Consider the following 14,811-nt stretch of genomic DNA (forward strand, 5'->3'; position numbering starts at 1 on the left):
TCAATATAGCTTCGCTAAATAATGGCATTGATTTAAAAAAATGGGGTTACTTTAGATAAACCATTCCTCAAAGTGGGCCATATAGTAGTTAGCATAAGGTGGAGCTACGTTGGACCCCATAGTTGTGCTCTGTTTTTGCAAAAAGAAATCATCACCAAAAAGGAAAAAGTATTCACAGAGAATCAGGTTAAGAAGTTCCATACAAAACTGAATGACATTGTGATCATTTAGAGATTTTGATAACTCCCTTACTGCTTTCATACCCTTTATCATGTTGTATTGAAGTGTAGAGGCTGTTTACATCCCATGTAACTTAAAATGAGGTGGTAGAAACCTGTCTTGTCTTTTTTTATAATATTAATGAAATCGCCTGTCGAAGGTAAATTACCTGGTGTGCTTGAACAAAGGGGTAACAAACTTTTCAAGCAATATCGATAGGGGAGATAAAATGGAGTCCGTAGATGCAACTATGGGACGTCCCAGGGGCTTATCTAGACATTTATGTACTTTCAGTAAAATGTAAAAAATCGGCGTAATGGGATGATGGTTGATCAGAAACTCATAGACTTTTTTATCTATGGTATTAGTGTCTAGATAAGGCCTAATAGAGTGCAATGGAAGAGGTGGGATTGGCGGAAAGAGGTTCATACATAAGGGTGTCGGATAGTTGTCTACGAATCTCAGCAAGATAATGTTTCTGATCCACAATCACTGTCGCCCCGCCTTTATATTCTACTTTTATTTTAATTTTATTATTTGGATTTTCTTCTTTTTCCCACCATTTGGCATTATTCCAGCTTTTTCTTTTGACTTTGGAGGTTATCCTCATCATTTTATTTGATTTTAATTTAATTTTTTTTTACTCTTTTCAGCAATGTTATTCTTTATTTTTTTATTTGTTTATTTCATATGTTATATTTTTTTCAGTTTATTTTTCCGAATTTTCCTTATATAGAGGTTCTCACTTTACATGCCTTGCTAAGTCCTATAGGTATCCTGGATCTCAATATTGTCCCCTATTTGATATTTCCATAGCTTCCAATAGCAACATTATAACAGCAAAAACCTATGAATGATGTTGAAAGGAGGCGTCTATGAATGGAGAATCTGAATAAATAGCTACCAATTAACCAATTAACAGCAACATTATAACATCTACTACATTAAGGTACTGTCACACTTAGCGATGTACCAGCGATCCCGACCAGCGATATGACGCAGTCAGGATCGCTGGTGCATCGCTAAGTGGTCGCTAGTGAGCTGCCACACAGGCAGATCTCACCAGTAACATCGCTGGGGACGGGGGTCGCTACTTTCCTGTCACACTAGGTGATCCTGCATCCGGCTCCACGCGTCGCTCGTCTCTCCACAGGAAGCGCCGCAGGAAGCTGACAGCGAGAAACAGTCCAGCCTGTTCTCGCGCGATCAGCGATAACCAGCGGGGGAGCGGGTTGTAGGTAAGTATCAGACACAGCGATATCGCTAGCAATATCGCTATAACGTCACAAGTTATAGCGATATTGCTAGCGATATCTTAGTGTGACAGGCCCTTTATACCAGCAGGCTCTGGTTTCTGTATAGACAGATGGCTCTAAACATTTTTCCTAGCTATCAACTATATAACCCGAATGCAAATAAATGATGGGCATGAGTCTGTCTCTATTTTCCTCTGGAAAAAAATAACTAATATTTTGGGACATGTGCCTTTTCAGTCCCTAAAATAATTTTGCCAGATTGACCAGCGCAAAGCACGGTGGAATTGTATTAATAATTTTATAATAAATGATTAAAAGCTACTTTTTATCTTAATAATCCACTTGGTCGGTGATTTTCAAATTTTTGGATTGTTTACATCTTGGTTATATTCTGTGATATTTTCAGAAATGTCCTAATAAAGTTTTTTTTTTATTTTTTTATTTTATAGACATCCTTCCCGACTGCAGACTGCAGAATCACTTCTGCCAATGTCACCAGATGAATATGACGATCTTACCAAGCTTGTTGGATCAGCTGAATTTGATCTTGTACGTTGTTTATAATGGAATTATGTTTTCAGACATTTCATTTCATTTTCTCATATTGTATTATCATAGTTAGTATTCTAAATATTCTCAGTATGGGATTACAAAAATATGAAAGGGTTTTACTTTTCCAGGTGCATTCCAAGTGATTTTTTTTAGTGACAAAAAGTCAGACATAGAATGCTAATTAATCCATTAATGTATGATGCTAACTGAGGATGTAATCCTACATCATACAGCGTAGGTGCTAGCTGTGTTGGAATAACCACTGCAATCAGAGCTCACACACCGCTCCCGTAACTTTAGCTCCCTAAATGCTGCAATTGAACTTGATCGCAGCATTCCGGGAGCCATCAGAGGGATGACAGCCCCTCTGCCTTTGGATCGGAGACCCCGCAGTGTGACGCGGGGTCCTGATCGTTGCCATAGTGACCCAATGTCGTCATGATGACATCCAGGTCACCAGAGCTCGGAAAGTTGCTTGATCATGTGCAGTGAATGATCAGCAACTTTCTCTGTCAGTGAAAAGCTGCTGCATCACCATGCTCTAGAAGCGATCAGCCTGCAAAAAAATTATAGTCCCATAGTGGAACAAAGTAAAATAAATTAAAAAAGAAACAATTTTTTTTTTTTTAAATAACTGTAAAATATTTTTAAAACATAATTAAAAAATAAAGATATTGTATCTACTGTATAAATAAATATTTGTATGAAAAGAATATAAGCAATAAAAGTACACATATTTGGTATAGCTCTGTCCGCAACGACCCGACCTATAAAACTGTCCCACTAATTAGTGAACATCATAAAAAGAAAAACAAAAAAACAATGCTTTATCATCATACTGCCGAACACTAAATGGAATAAAACGCGATCAAAAAGACAGATATAAATAAACATGGTACTGCTGAAAACATCATCTTTTTCCCTTCACCCATGACAGCACCACCTGAGAGAGGGATCCGCCCCGCCAGGACAGGAACCTACTGAGACATAAGGGGCGGCACCTCTCCCCCGCTTCAGTTGGGTTCCTGTCCTGGAAGGAACCCCACTGTCGGCGGTGCCTGTCATGGGCGAAGAAAATGGACCCAGCCCCGTCCCGGCGCAGGAAGAACAGGTGTCTCACCTGCAGCGCCGGCCTTCGGGGGCTGGATGCGCAGTCCCCGGGGTTCCGGGTTCGTGCGGGCGTCGGTGAGATCCCCGGGGGTCTGCGGGAAGCCCCCACCGCGCCGCCCTCCCCTCGCGCACGCCGCATCTCGATCCCCATAGCAGGGGAGAGACGCTGGCTTCTTCCGGCCGCTGACGTCAGCGGCGCATTGCATGCTGGGTGCGCCGGCTGACGTCAGAGAAGGGCAACGGTTTAATGGCGCCAGGTGCGACGCCGGCCGGCTTTCTGAAGCGGCGGTCGGCAGTCGCAGGGGGGAGGGGAGAGACGCTCACCTGAGCGGAGGCGCAGTATTTAAAGAGAGAAGGCGGCAGCAGACGGCGGTGCAACATGGAGTCAGAGCAGGAACGTTCAGCGTCCCTGCCTCCCTCTCAGCCCTCTGGCAGAAAGCATGGAAGCCATTCCAGCAGCAGTCGCCCCAGCCGCAGGTCGGGGGATTCATCAAGATCCAAAGAACGCAGGTCACGTGCCCCGACGCAGCCTCCGAGTCCGGTACCCTTGATTTCGGGTGGTGAGTGATCTTCGTGAATGTTAGCATATGTTAATAGGGCTTCTGTTGTATGCTTCACCCTGTAGGAAAGGCCTAGGAAAGCGGGAAGCAAGAAGAACAATAGGGATTGTGCTATATGTAAATCTCCCCTAGCAAGAGATTGGCAAAAAGATCTCTGTGCTGGGTGCATTCAGCGGACTATGGCGGAGGAAGCGCCTAGTTTCGCAGCCAATCTGATATCTGCCCTAAGGTCAGAAATGGAAGGCTCAATTAAGACCCTATTGAAAAAAGGGAAAAAAACCAGGAAGGATCCCCCTAGTTCCCCCTCGGATTCCGCGTCAATGTCATCTCAGGCGGAAAAATCATCCTCCTCAGACTCCTCAGACAGCGACATGGGGGGTAAACCATGTTTCCCTGTAGAAGACACAGACGCCCTTCTAAAGGCCATTAGAGCTACAATGGGCCTACAGGAAGAAAAGGCGGCTAAAACCCTAGAGGATGTTATGTGGGGGGCTTCAGGAGAGGAAAAAACAAACCTTTCCAGTAAACGAGAAGATCCAGGCACTTATTGAGAAAGAGTGGAAAAAGCCCGAAAAATCGGGGGCCCTTCCATCCACTTCTAAGAGACGATATCCCTTCGAGCATAAGGATGCAGAGATATGGGACAAAATCCCCAAAATAGATGCAGCAGTGTCCAGATCCTCCAAAAGGTCGGCCCTGCCCCTGGAAGACGCAGGAGTTCTTAGAGACCCACTAGACAAGAAGGCGGACTCATATTTGAGGCACGCATGGGAGGCGACAGCAGGAGGACTAAAACCGGCAATAGCGGGCACTTGTATGGCACGCTCCCTCGTGATCTGGCTGCAGCAGTTAGAAGAAAAGCTGGCTTCAAGGGTCCCAAGAGAGAAAATCTTATCGGAGATGTATCTCTTGCACGGGGCAGCAGCCTTTTTGGCCTATACCTCGGCGGACTCTATGCGGATGACAGCCAGGGCAGCGTCACTATCAAATGCTGCTAGACGCGCGTTATGGCTTAAGGGCTGTCCGGGTGACCTTCAGTCCAAGGCCAAATTATGCTCTCTCCCCTGCGACGGTTGAATCTTGTTCGGCAAGAACTTGGACGATATACTGGAGAAAGCAGGCGATAAGAAACAAGGCTTCCCCAGATTCCCTATGGATCAGAGGAGACAGCCCTTTCGGAGGGGGAGATTCAATAGGGGGCGCCCTCCCGCTGACAGGAGAAAATGGGAGGATAAAAGAAAAAAAGAATCGGGATTTATGTTTGGTGGAGGCACCTCCACCTCAAAAAAGTCGCCACAGTGACGCCAGTATTCCAGTGGGGGGGAGATTGGCACTCTTTTTCCAAACCTGGGAGAAGATCTCCTCCAACGCCTGGATCCTAACCATCCTAACAGAAGGCCTGAAAATTCCCTTCATTCGTCAGCCAAAATCCGTGGTCGTCATCACACCCATCAGGAAGGTGACCGAAGAGCAGGTAGCCTTAGAAACAGAGATCCTGAGCCTGATAGACAAGCGGGTACTCTCCGAGGTACCACGCCTACAGGAAGGGAAGGGGTTTTATTCGCCCCTTTTTCTGATAAAAAAAACCCGATCAAACTTTCAGGACAATCATAAATCTCAAACGGCTCAATCTATGGATGAGGAACTCGACCTTCAAGATGGAATCAGTAACTACGGCGGTGAAGCTGCTACATCAAGATTGCTTCATTGCCGTAGTCGATTTAAAGGATGCGTATTATCACATCCCTATCCACCCAGATTACCAGAAATACTTGAGGGTAGCACTTTATATTCAAGGCACACTAAGGCACTTTCAGTTCAGGGCTCTTCCGTTTGGCATATCTATAGCCCCGAGAGTTTTCACCAAGGTCATAGCGGAAGTGACTGCCTTTCTCCGGATTCACGATACGGTCATAATACCATACCCGGACGATTTTCTCATAGTAGGCAGCTCAGAGGACCACTGTACAGCGCAGTTGACCCGGGTGATCAACACCTTGCAGGAATTAGGGTGGATAGTCAATTTCAAAAAATCAAAATTGCAACCCCTGAAAGAACAGACCTTCCTAGGATTCGTACTAGACTCAGAAAAGCAAGAGTGTCTGCTCCCAGAGTCCAAAATAGAAAAGGTGCAGAATCTGGCCTTCACGGGCCAAAACCAACCACGTATGACTTTAAGAAGAGCAATGTCCCTGCTAGGTACCCTAACATCCTGTATTCCGGCGGTCAGGTGGGCTCAGTTTCACACCCGGCAACTCCAGTCGGAGATACTAACAGCACAAAGATCGCTAAGAGGGCGTTTAGAAGGAAAGCTGGAGCTTTCCTTAAAAACCAGAGACTCTCTCAATTGGTGGCTGGACAAGAAAAATCTGACCTTGGGAATACCGTGGGACAGACAAACGTCAGATATAATCTTAACAAATGCAAGCTCCTCGGGGTGGGGGGCACACCTAAGGGGCATCATAGGTCAGGGTTCCTGGACGCGTCAAGAAAGGGAAGCATCCTCCAACCTGAGAGAAATGTGGGCAGTGAGCAAGGCCCTATGTCACTTCATTCCGCTACTCCAGGGTCGAAATGTACGCATCATGTCAGACAACAAGGTAGTAGTGGCATACATCAACCACCAAGGAGGGACAAGATCACACTCCTTAATGGAAGCGGCGACAGACATTCTGAGCAGAGCAGAAGAACACCTACACTCCTTGACAGCCTTACATATAAAAGGGGCAGAAAACATAGAGGCAGACTTCTTGAGTCGCAATACCCTGAAGCAGGGGGAATGGGCGCTAAACCGGTCCATTTTTCAAAAAATAACTCAGCTTTGGGGGAAACCGGTGATAGACCTCTTTGCCAACAAACACAACAGGCAAACAGAAAGGTTCTGCTCTCTAAACCCGAGAGAAAATCCATGGGCAGTGGACTCATTGCACATCCAGTGGAACTTCAGGCTAGCTTATGCGTTCCCCCCAGTGGCTCTGATCCCAACAGTTGTCAGAAAAATCAGAAAAGATCAGGCCAGGGTGATTCTAATAGCTCCATTTTGGCCAAAAAGGCCCTGGTTTGCTCTGCTACGAAGGATGTCCCTCTCCGATCCATGGGTTCTGCCAGAAATCCCGGACCTACTAGCTCAAGGTCCAATATTCCACGCTCAGGTCAAAGGATTCCATCTGACGGCGTGGAATTTGAAAGGTCACTTTTAACGGATAGAGGGTTCTCCCCCGGGTTGGTGGCCACCCTGCTAAAGAGTAGGAAACCAGTGACGACTAACATCTACGGCAGAACATGGAATAAGTTCCTGCAGTTCTTAGGTAGGCCGTTAGGAAAAGATCCCCCGATTAATGCCATCCTGGAGTTCTTACAATCGGGGTTGCAGATGGGGTTAGCAGTGAACACGCTTAAAGTTCAGGTGTCTGCACTAGGGGCGCTCTACAACTGCAAATTGGGTAGCCAGATTTATTAAATCCTGCCATAGAGCTAGGCCTATCCCAATACCCCGGATAGCCCCCTTGGATTTAAACCTAGTGCTAGAGGCCCTTACAAAAGATCCGTATGAGCCATTACATCAGCTACCCCTAAAGTTTCTGACCCTAAAAACAATCCTGTTAGTGGCCCTCACGTCAGCCCGCAGGATAAGCGATTTACAGGCTCTCTCAGTAAATCCACCTTATACGCAAGTCTTTCAGGATAGGGTAGTGTTAAGAACAGACCCCGCTTATCTGCCCAAAAAAAAAAAAAAAAAGAAAAAAGAACACTCCAACAATATATAATGAATAAATCATATAATATATGTAATTTAATATATTAGCAATGTGTTCCTTTAAGGCTAGATGGCAGACCATCCGGTATCAATGAGACAAGGAAAATTACCAAGTGATGTACACGAACCACAGTTGATGAATGTGTATATAGACAATATTAATAAAAACCAAAGAAAATATGACAAAAGGCACCCGTAGGTGTATTAATGCTCTAATAGCATATTGTATTAATCTCCACACTGTACACAAGGGATTTTTGTATAGAATATAGATTCGGCATAAATAGTAGAGTCCCCAAATAAAGCAACAGAAATGTGTAAAAGTGCAAAGAAAAATATATATTAATAAATGCAATAATAAAATTGACAAATGTGACTGTATCCAAATATATAATGTGATGCACTAAAAGAACAAAATAAAAAAATTGTATATGAAAAACACATATATATTAGTACAAAAGGTGAATATACAAAAAATGTGAACAAGGTTTAAACTGCTGGGATGATAAAGTGAAAAATAAAAAAGTGCTGAAAAACAGTAAAGAGATCTCCCTGACGAAGGAGTTCTTCCGAAACGCGCGTCGGGGCGCGTTATTCTGGCAACCCGTTTCTCACCACTGTCTTCTATCCAGCCTTGGGTAATATGTTATGCTTTGTTCGGTTATATGCACCTTTTTCCTCTGGGCATTAGATATTATGTATATTGCTCCATATGAGTGAATGCCATTCTTTGCTGGCCCATTTTTACTTCATAGCGCTACAAGGCGGTCTTTTGTATTAAGCCATATGTTTTACTATTGAGTGCCAGCTATTTCGTTCACTGCATAGTGATTTGCACAAGCTCTTTTTCTGAGCTGGCTCACTCTCTATAATCAGTGTCATATGGCAGCCCATTTCAACACATGGGGTTATATACTTCTTGTATTATAAGAGCGCTGGATTTCCTTTTTATTGCGCATTGAATGCGCTGGATTTTATTTCAGAAAGGGCTTGATATCTCACTCATTTCATAGTATTCAGTGTCCAAGTTCCCCATGTATACTGTTTTTCAGCACTCTTTTGTGAGTTTTTTATTTTTCACTTTATCATCCCAGCAGTTTAAACCTTGTTCACATTTTTTGTATATTCACCTTTTGTACTAATATATATGTGTTTTTCATATATTACAATTTTTTTATTTTGTTCTTTTAGTGCATCACATTATATATTTGGATACAGTCACATTTGTCAATTTTATTATTGCATTTATTAATATATATTTTTCTTTGCACTTTTACACATTTCTGTTGCTTTATTTGGGGACTCTACTATTTATGCCGAATCTATATTCTATGCAAAAATCCCTTGTGTACAGTGTGGAGATTAATACAATATGCTATTAGAGCATTAATACACCTACGGGTGCCTTTTGTCATATTATAACATTTTTACATGTTTTTTATTCATTGTAGTCGCATATTGTGTCTGAATTTATAATAAACATTATTTTTGTCATATTTTCTTTGGTTTTTATTAATATTGTCTATATACACATTCATCAACTGTGGTGTAACGGTCAACGTGTGACTGGACACAGCGCCTCCAGCAGGGCGAATTTATGACACACGTGACCCTGGATACAGCGCCTCCAGCGGGGCGAATTTAATTAATACCGGGACGTGCAGCCGGATACACCGCCTCCAGCTGGCGAATTTAAAGTACACGTAAAACTGGATACCCCACCTCCAGCTGGCGAATTTAAACAATAAGGGGAAACACAAGAACAATTACAGTGGTGGGCCCTGTAATAGGGAATAGGGACTTGGAGACCTCCTGAGCTCCCCTGAGGCAGCATCCCTGCACTCCTTACATTCCCTATACAGGCTCCGCACCTGTCGCCGCACGCGAACCTCATGCCCTGACTCGCCCTGAACCTAGTCCCTCGCTAGGGCATTGGCCGGTGCGGAAACTAATCCCACCACTGCACTAGATCACACATAAGGAAAGTCACAAACAGGGGAAATAGAAAACTTAGCTCTCTCTGTGCTAATGCTCCAGCACAGAGTCCAGCAACCGACTGCAGCCTTCCTCCTGAATAGCTGCCATCAAGTTCAGTCAGCGCTGCAAAGAACTCCCTTCTGTGACTCCTTCCACACCAGGACTCAGATTGAGCTGAGCAATCTCTCCAGCTCCTTCCACCACCAAGGTTGGTTGCAAATGAACAACTATCACCAACAATGATTGCATACCCTGAGACTCATTTATAGAGCCTAACACCTGATTTATAATTACAAATTAAACCTAACACTAAGGTGCGATACCACTCCCCACCACCGGGCAACTTAGAATGAAAGACACCACGTGTGATAATTCTAATGGCCACCGGGGGCAATCACGTCACACTTTGCACTTGACAAAGTTAAAAAAAATTCACTTTGTCCAGTTTAAAACTGTCAGATCATGACAGTACCCCCTCCTTAATGAGGGGCCTCTGGACCCTCAAGACCACCCCTCATTAGGGAAACACCTACAGCGGGGACGCCCAGACCCTGAGTTCACCCCGCCATCACCTGAATTCAAATTTATGACAAACACACAGCTGGTATTGGCAATAAAGTTTATTTTGGAGGCACCACTCATCTCCACAGCGCCGACCTGGGGAACGAGTTTATGTATGTGTATGTCTGTTTGTTATGAGCTGATCAGGCTCCACAACACACTTCCACAAGATGTTTTTTGGTGGCACCCATACACGCTCGTTCACACACAGGTCCGGACCTGAACGTTTATTGCACACATTCGTTTGTCATAAAATTGGTGAACTCATTCTGGACCTGATAACAGAGGCGTCCCCCTGTGTCACCACACTCACACCCCCGCACTACACCATAGGGTACACCACCCTCCAACCCTTTCCACCACGAGGTCTACCCCTCACAGGGTTTGCTAGCGGCGAGGGCTGAAACTTGGCCCTACTCCCCCGCCGCACAATCGCTGCTCTCACTGGAGAGGAAGGGGTCCCCTGTAGAGAGACGGCAGAGACAGTAGTCCCAAGGCAGCAGCCCCCACACGACTGCCCCCAGCTGACTACTTCCCTAGCTCGCCAATCTATCCCCAGGTTGTGTTTTTTCAGCCAAGGGAAGCCTAAAACGATAGGTACTGGCATTCCCTCCAAGACGTAGCATGACAAGGACTCCTCATGATGTCCTATACGCAGATGGATGTTTTCTACGACTTGGGTAAGGCTCCCCTGACTCAGTGGAACAGAGATAGTGGCCTGGATGCTTATAGGTTGGGCCAGCGTCCTACACTTCAGGCCATGAGTCTGGACAAAACGAGCATCCACCAGACTGACTCCTGCTCCGCTGTCCACAAGCACCGGTACCACCTCCGGTACCCCGCCAGCCAACACTTCTGCTGACATAATACCTTGGGAGGGCAAAATGGAGGAAATGTACACTCCCTGGTCGCCTCCCTCCAAACGACCAGGGGTCTGCGGCTTCTGAGATGACACAGATATTTTGGCACGTAATGGGCACGCCTTAAGGAAATGACCAGTCTGCCCACAGGAAAAACATGCCGACACCACTCCCTGAACCGTAGGCAGGCCTGAACACAACCCAACACCTCCTACTTGCATAGGTTCGTCCGGAGATCCGGAGACTTGGCACGCCCTGGGCAGGCTCCCATGAAATGGCCCGGCTTCCCACAGGAAAAGCATACCCCCCCACCACGGCGAACCCCAGGCAACCCCCTATTTGTATCAACAACACCGGGCTGCCTGGGTTCCATCAACCGTACCGGGGGGTCCTCACCCCCGGAGAGGACTACAGGGGGCACATTTTGTGTATGTCTTTCCCTAAGGCGTCTATCCACCCGGATGGCGAGGGACATGGCGGCCTCCAGCGACCTGGGGGCGGCGTACTGCACCAGAGTGTCCTGCAACTTAGGAGACAGACCCTGCACAAATTGACTCCTAAGTGCAGGGTCATTCCACTGAGTGTTAGTGGCCCATCTCCTAAACTCAGAGCAGTACTCCTCAGCAATCTGGGCTCCCTGTTTACACCTACGGAGTCGGGATTCCGCCAGAGAGACGCCATCAGGATCCCCATAAACAAGCGCCAAAGCCACAAAAAACTCGTCCACGGACTCTAAAGATGGTGAATCGTCCGGCAGGGAGAAGGCCCGGGATTGGGGATCCCCCTTCAAAAGGGACATAATGATTCCCACCCGTTGCTCTTCGCTCCCTGAAGAACGAGGGCGCAGCCTGAAATATAATTTACAGGCTTGCTGAAATACCAAGAATTGATCTCTCCCTCCAGAAAACTGGTCTGGGAGAGATATCTTGGGTTCTGGCTGAGCCTGTGCCTGAATCAAACCTCCAAAGCCCACCAACATCTGCAGTTGCTGCACCATCTCACCGCGCAGCCCCCTAATCTCTTCAGTAAAGGTCTGCAGTACCTGGGTAAAGGTTTGCATTAGGTCCATGGCTCAGCAGAAAAAAATTTTTTATGGTTGGTGATAATGTAACGGTCAACGTGTGACTGGACACAGCGCCTCCAGCAGGGCGAATTTATGACACACGTGACCCTGGATACAGCGCTTCCAGCGGGGCGAATTTAAATAATACCGGGACGTGCAGCCGGATACACCGCCTCCAGCTGGCGAATTTAAAGTACACGTAAAACTGGATACCCCGCCTCCAGCTGGCGAATTTAAACAATAAGGGGAAACACAGGAACAATTACAGTGGTGGGCCCTGTAATAGGGAATAGGGACTTGGAGACCTCCTGAGCTCCCCTGAGGCAGCGTCCCTGCACTCCTTACATTCCCTATACAGGCTCCGCACCTGTCGCCGCACGCGAACCTTATACCCTGACTCGCCCTGAACCTAGTCCCTCGCTAGGGCATTGGCCGGTGCGGAAACTAATCCCACCACTGCACTAGATCACACATAAGGAAAGTCACAAACAGGGGAAATAGAAAACTTAGCTCTCTCTGTGCTAATGCTCCAGCACAGAGTCCAGCAACCGACTGCAGCCTTCCTCCTGAATAGCTGCCACCAAGTTCAGTCAGCGCTGCAAAGAACTCCCTTCTGTGACTCCTTCCACACCAGGACTCAGATTGAGCTGAGCAATCTCTCCAGCTCCTTCCACCACCAAGGTTGGTTGCAAATGAACAACTATCACCAACAATGATTGCATACCCTGAGACTCATTTATAGAGCCTAACACCTGATTTATAATTACAAATTAAACCTAACACTAAGGTGCGATACCACTCCCCACCACCGGGCAACTTAGAATGAAAGACACCACGTGTGATAATTCTAATGGCCACCGGGGGCAGTCACGTCACACTTTGCACTTGACAAAGTAAAAAAAATTCACTTTGTCCAGTTTAAAACTGTCAGATCATGACATGTGGTAATTTTCCTTGTCTTATCTGCCCAAAGTAGCATCAGATTTCCATGGGGGCCAGGAAATTGTCCTTCCATCTTTCTGCGAGAACCCAAAAAATCTGGGGGAGGAAAAGTTCCATAATCTGGATGTTAAGAGAGCTCTCGTAGAATACATATCTATGACTAGCCAGTGGAGGAGGTCCCAGTCCCTATTCGTAGCTTTTCAGGGTGCCAGGAAAGGCTATGGGGTTTCAAAAGGGACTATTGCTAGATGGATTAGGGAGGCCATTAGTGTAGCCTACACAGCTAGTGGTATCCCGATTCCTGACGGCATCAAGGCTCATTCCACCAGAGCCGTGGCGACCTCCTGGGCCGAAAAAGCAGAGGTATCGATCGAACAGATTTGTAAGGCCGCTACCTGGGCCTCACCTTCAACCTTCTTTAAGCACTATAGGTTGAATCTATCCTCCTCTGCTGACTTAACCTTTGGTAGAAGGGTGCTGCAAGCGGTGGTCCCTCCCTAAGGTGTTTAGAATCTCCAAAAATCTCTCAGGTGGTGCTGTCATGGGTGAAGGGAAAAACCACCATGGTTACTTACCGGTAGCCGGTTTTTCCGGAACCCATGACAGCACCCATATATTCCCCCCCTTTTCACCATATGGGTGTGCACAATTAGTAGGGTGTTTTTTGAGTGTTGTGGTGTTGGATTAAACATGTATCTAATGGGGGGCGTGGCCTAGCACCTGATGTGAGCGGTCGGCTTCTGGAGCTTCTCCGCTGTGACCCGGCATTTATCCTGACGATAGGACCCCTCTGGAGGCTGGTGATTTTCTGGGCGACGGAGGGAAGACTTGGGAGGTCAGCCCCGATGGGTGAGGCGGTGGGGAGCTGCAGAGATGGGCCGGAGAAGGCAGCAGGACGCCAAGACAGGAGCGGGGATCCGGACCCAAGATGGCGCCGACAGCGTGGAGGCGGCAGAGAGAGCGGACGTGGCAAACGCCTCATATGCAAAGAGGCTAGAAGTGGCGGCCAAGCTGGAAAAGTATGCCTGGGTGGAGGGAGCACGGCAGGAGATGGCTGAAGAGAAGGAGGAACAGGCTGGAGAGCAGAGGAATGAGCAAGGAGAAGGCTCTGAGGATGATACGGTACAGGGGGGGCCGGAGGGGGAAGAAGATGGAGGGGGAAAGGATGGTGTGGAGCAAGAGAATGTGGAGGAGCTTATTACAGGGGAACCCACTTTACGGGACATTTATGAGTTGATCAGGTCATGCAAGATTGCAATAACAACGCTAACTCACAGAGTGGATGGCACTTTTACAGAAGTTAATACAATAAAGGCAGACATGGGCAAAATGGATAAGAGAATGGGAGAGGTGGAGGAGAGAGTGAGTGTACTGGAAGACCATATCTCTAAAATACAAAAGTCCCACACTCAGTGTCTGCAAAAATGTGCTGCTCTGATTAATAAGACTGATGATCTGGAGAATCGTTCATGGAGAAATAATGTAAGATTAGTGGGTATCCCTGAGAAGACTGAAGGAAATGACCCTACAAAATTTATTGAAAACTGGCTCCAGGACAAGATAGGCGTTGATAACCTGTCTAAGATGTTTGTGGTGGAAAGGGCTCACCGAGTTCCTATGAAACCCCTTCCGATGGGATCCCCCCCTCGTACGGTCCTTGCTAGGATCCTGAACTATAGAGATAGAGATGCCATATTGAGGTGTGCTCGTACGGCTGAAAACATGTGTATTAATGGCCAGAAGATCTCTATTTACCCAGACTACTCGGCTGAGGTACAAAAACAGAGGATGAGCTATGGAGGGGTTAAAAGGAGATTGAGAGATTTGAAGTTGATGTACTCTCTCTACCCAGCGAAATTGAGAGTTGTAGCTCTAGGGACGGTTCACTTTTTTTCCAACACCAGAAGAAGCCAATAAGTGGCTGGACTTAAATCAGCAGAAGCTCTCGGCTAAT

General features: G+C 46.5%; 1 protein-coding gene across 4 annotated transcripts in view; it reads left to right on the forward strand.

Moving 5' to 3' along the window:
- STAT1 (signal transducer and activator of transcription 1) overlaps nt 1-14,811 on the forward strand; it is a 630,302-nt gene that overhangs the window by 589,946 nt on the left and 25,545 nt on the right. For all 4 annotated transcript variants that reach the window (XM_073558164.1, XM_073558167.1, XM_073558166.1 and 1 more), the window contains one exon: nt 1,925-2,024. In XM_073558164.1, coding sequence (XP_073414265.1) covers nt 1,925-2,024 — 100 coding nt within the window. The remainder of the gene's footprint in view (nt 1-1,924; nt 2,025-14,811) is intronic.

The sequence above is a fragment of the Dendrobates tinctorius genome, unplaced genomic scaffold, assembly GCF_039654945.1.
Source record: "Dendrobates tinctorius isolate UK_male_01 unplaced genomic scaffold, ASM3965494v1 ptg000254l, whole genome shotgun sequence".
Taxonomy (NCBI): domain Eukaryota; kingdom Metazoa; phylum Chordata; class Amphibia; order Anura; family Dendrobatidae; genus Dendrobates; species Dendrobates tinctorius.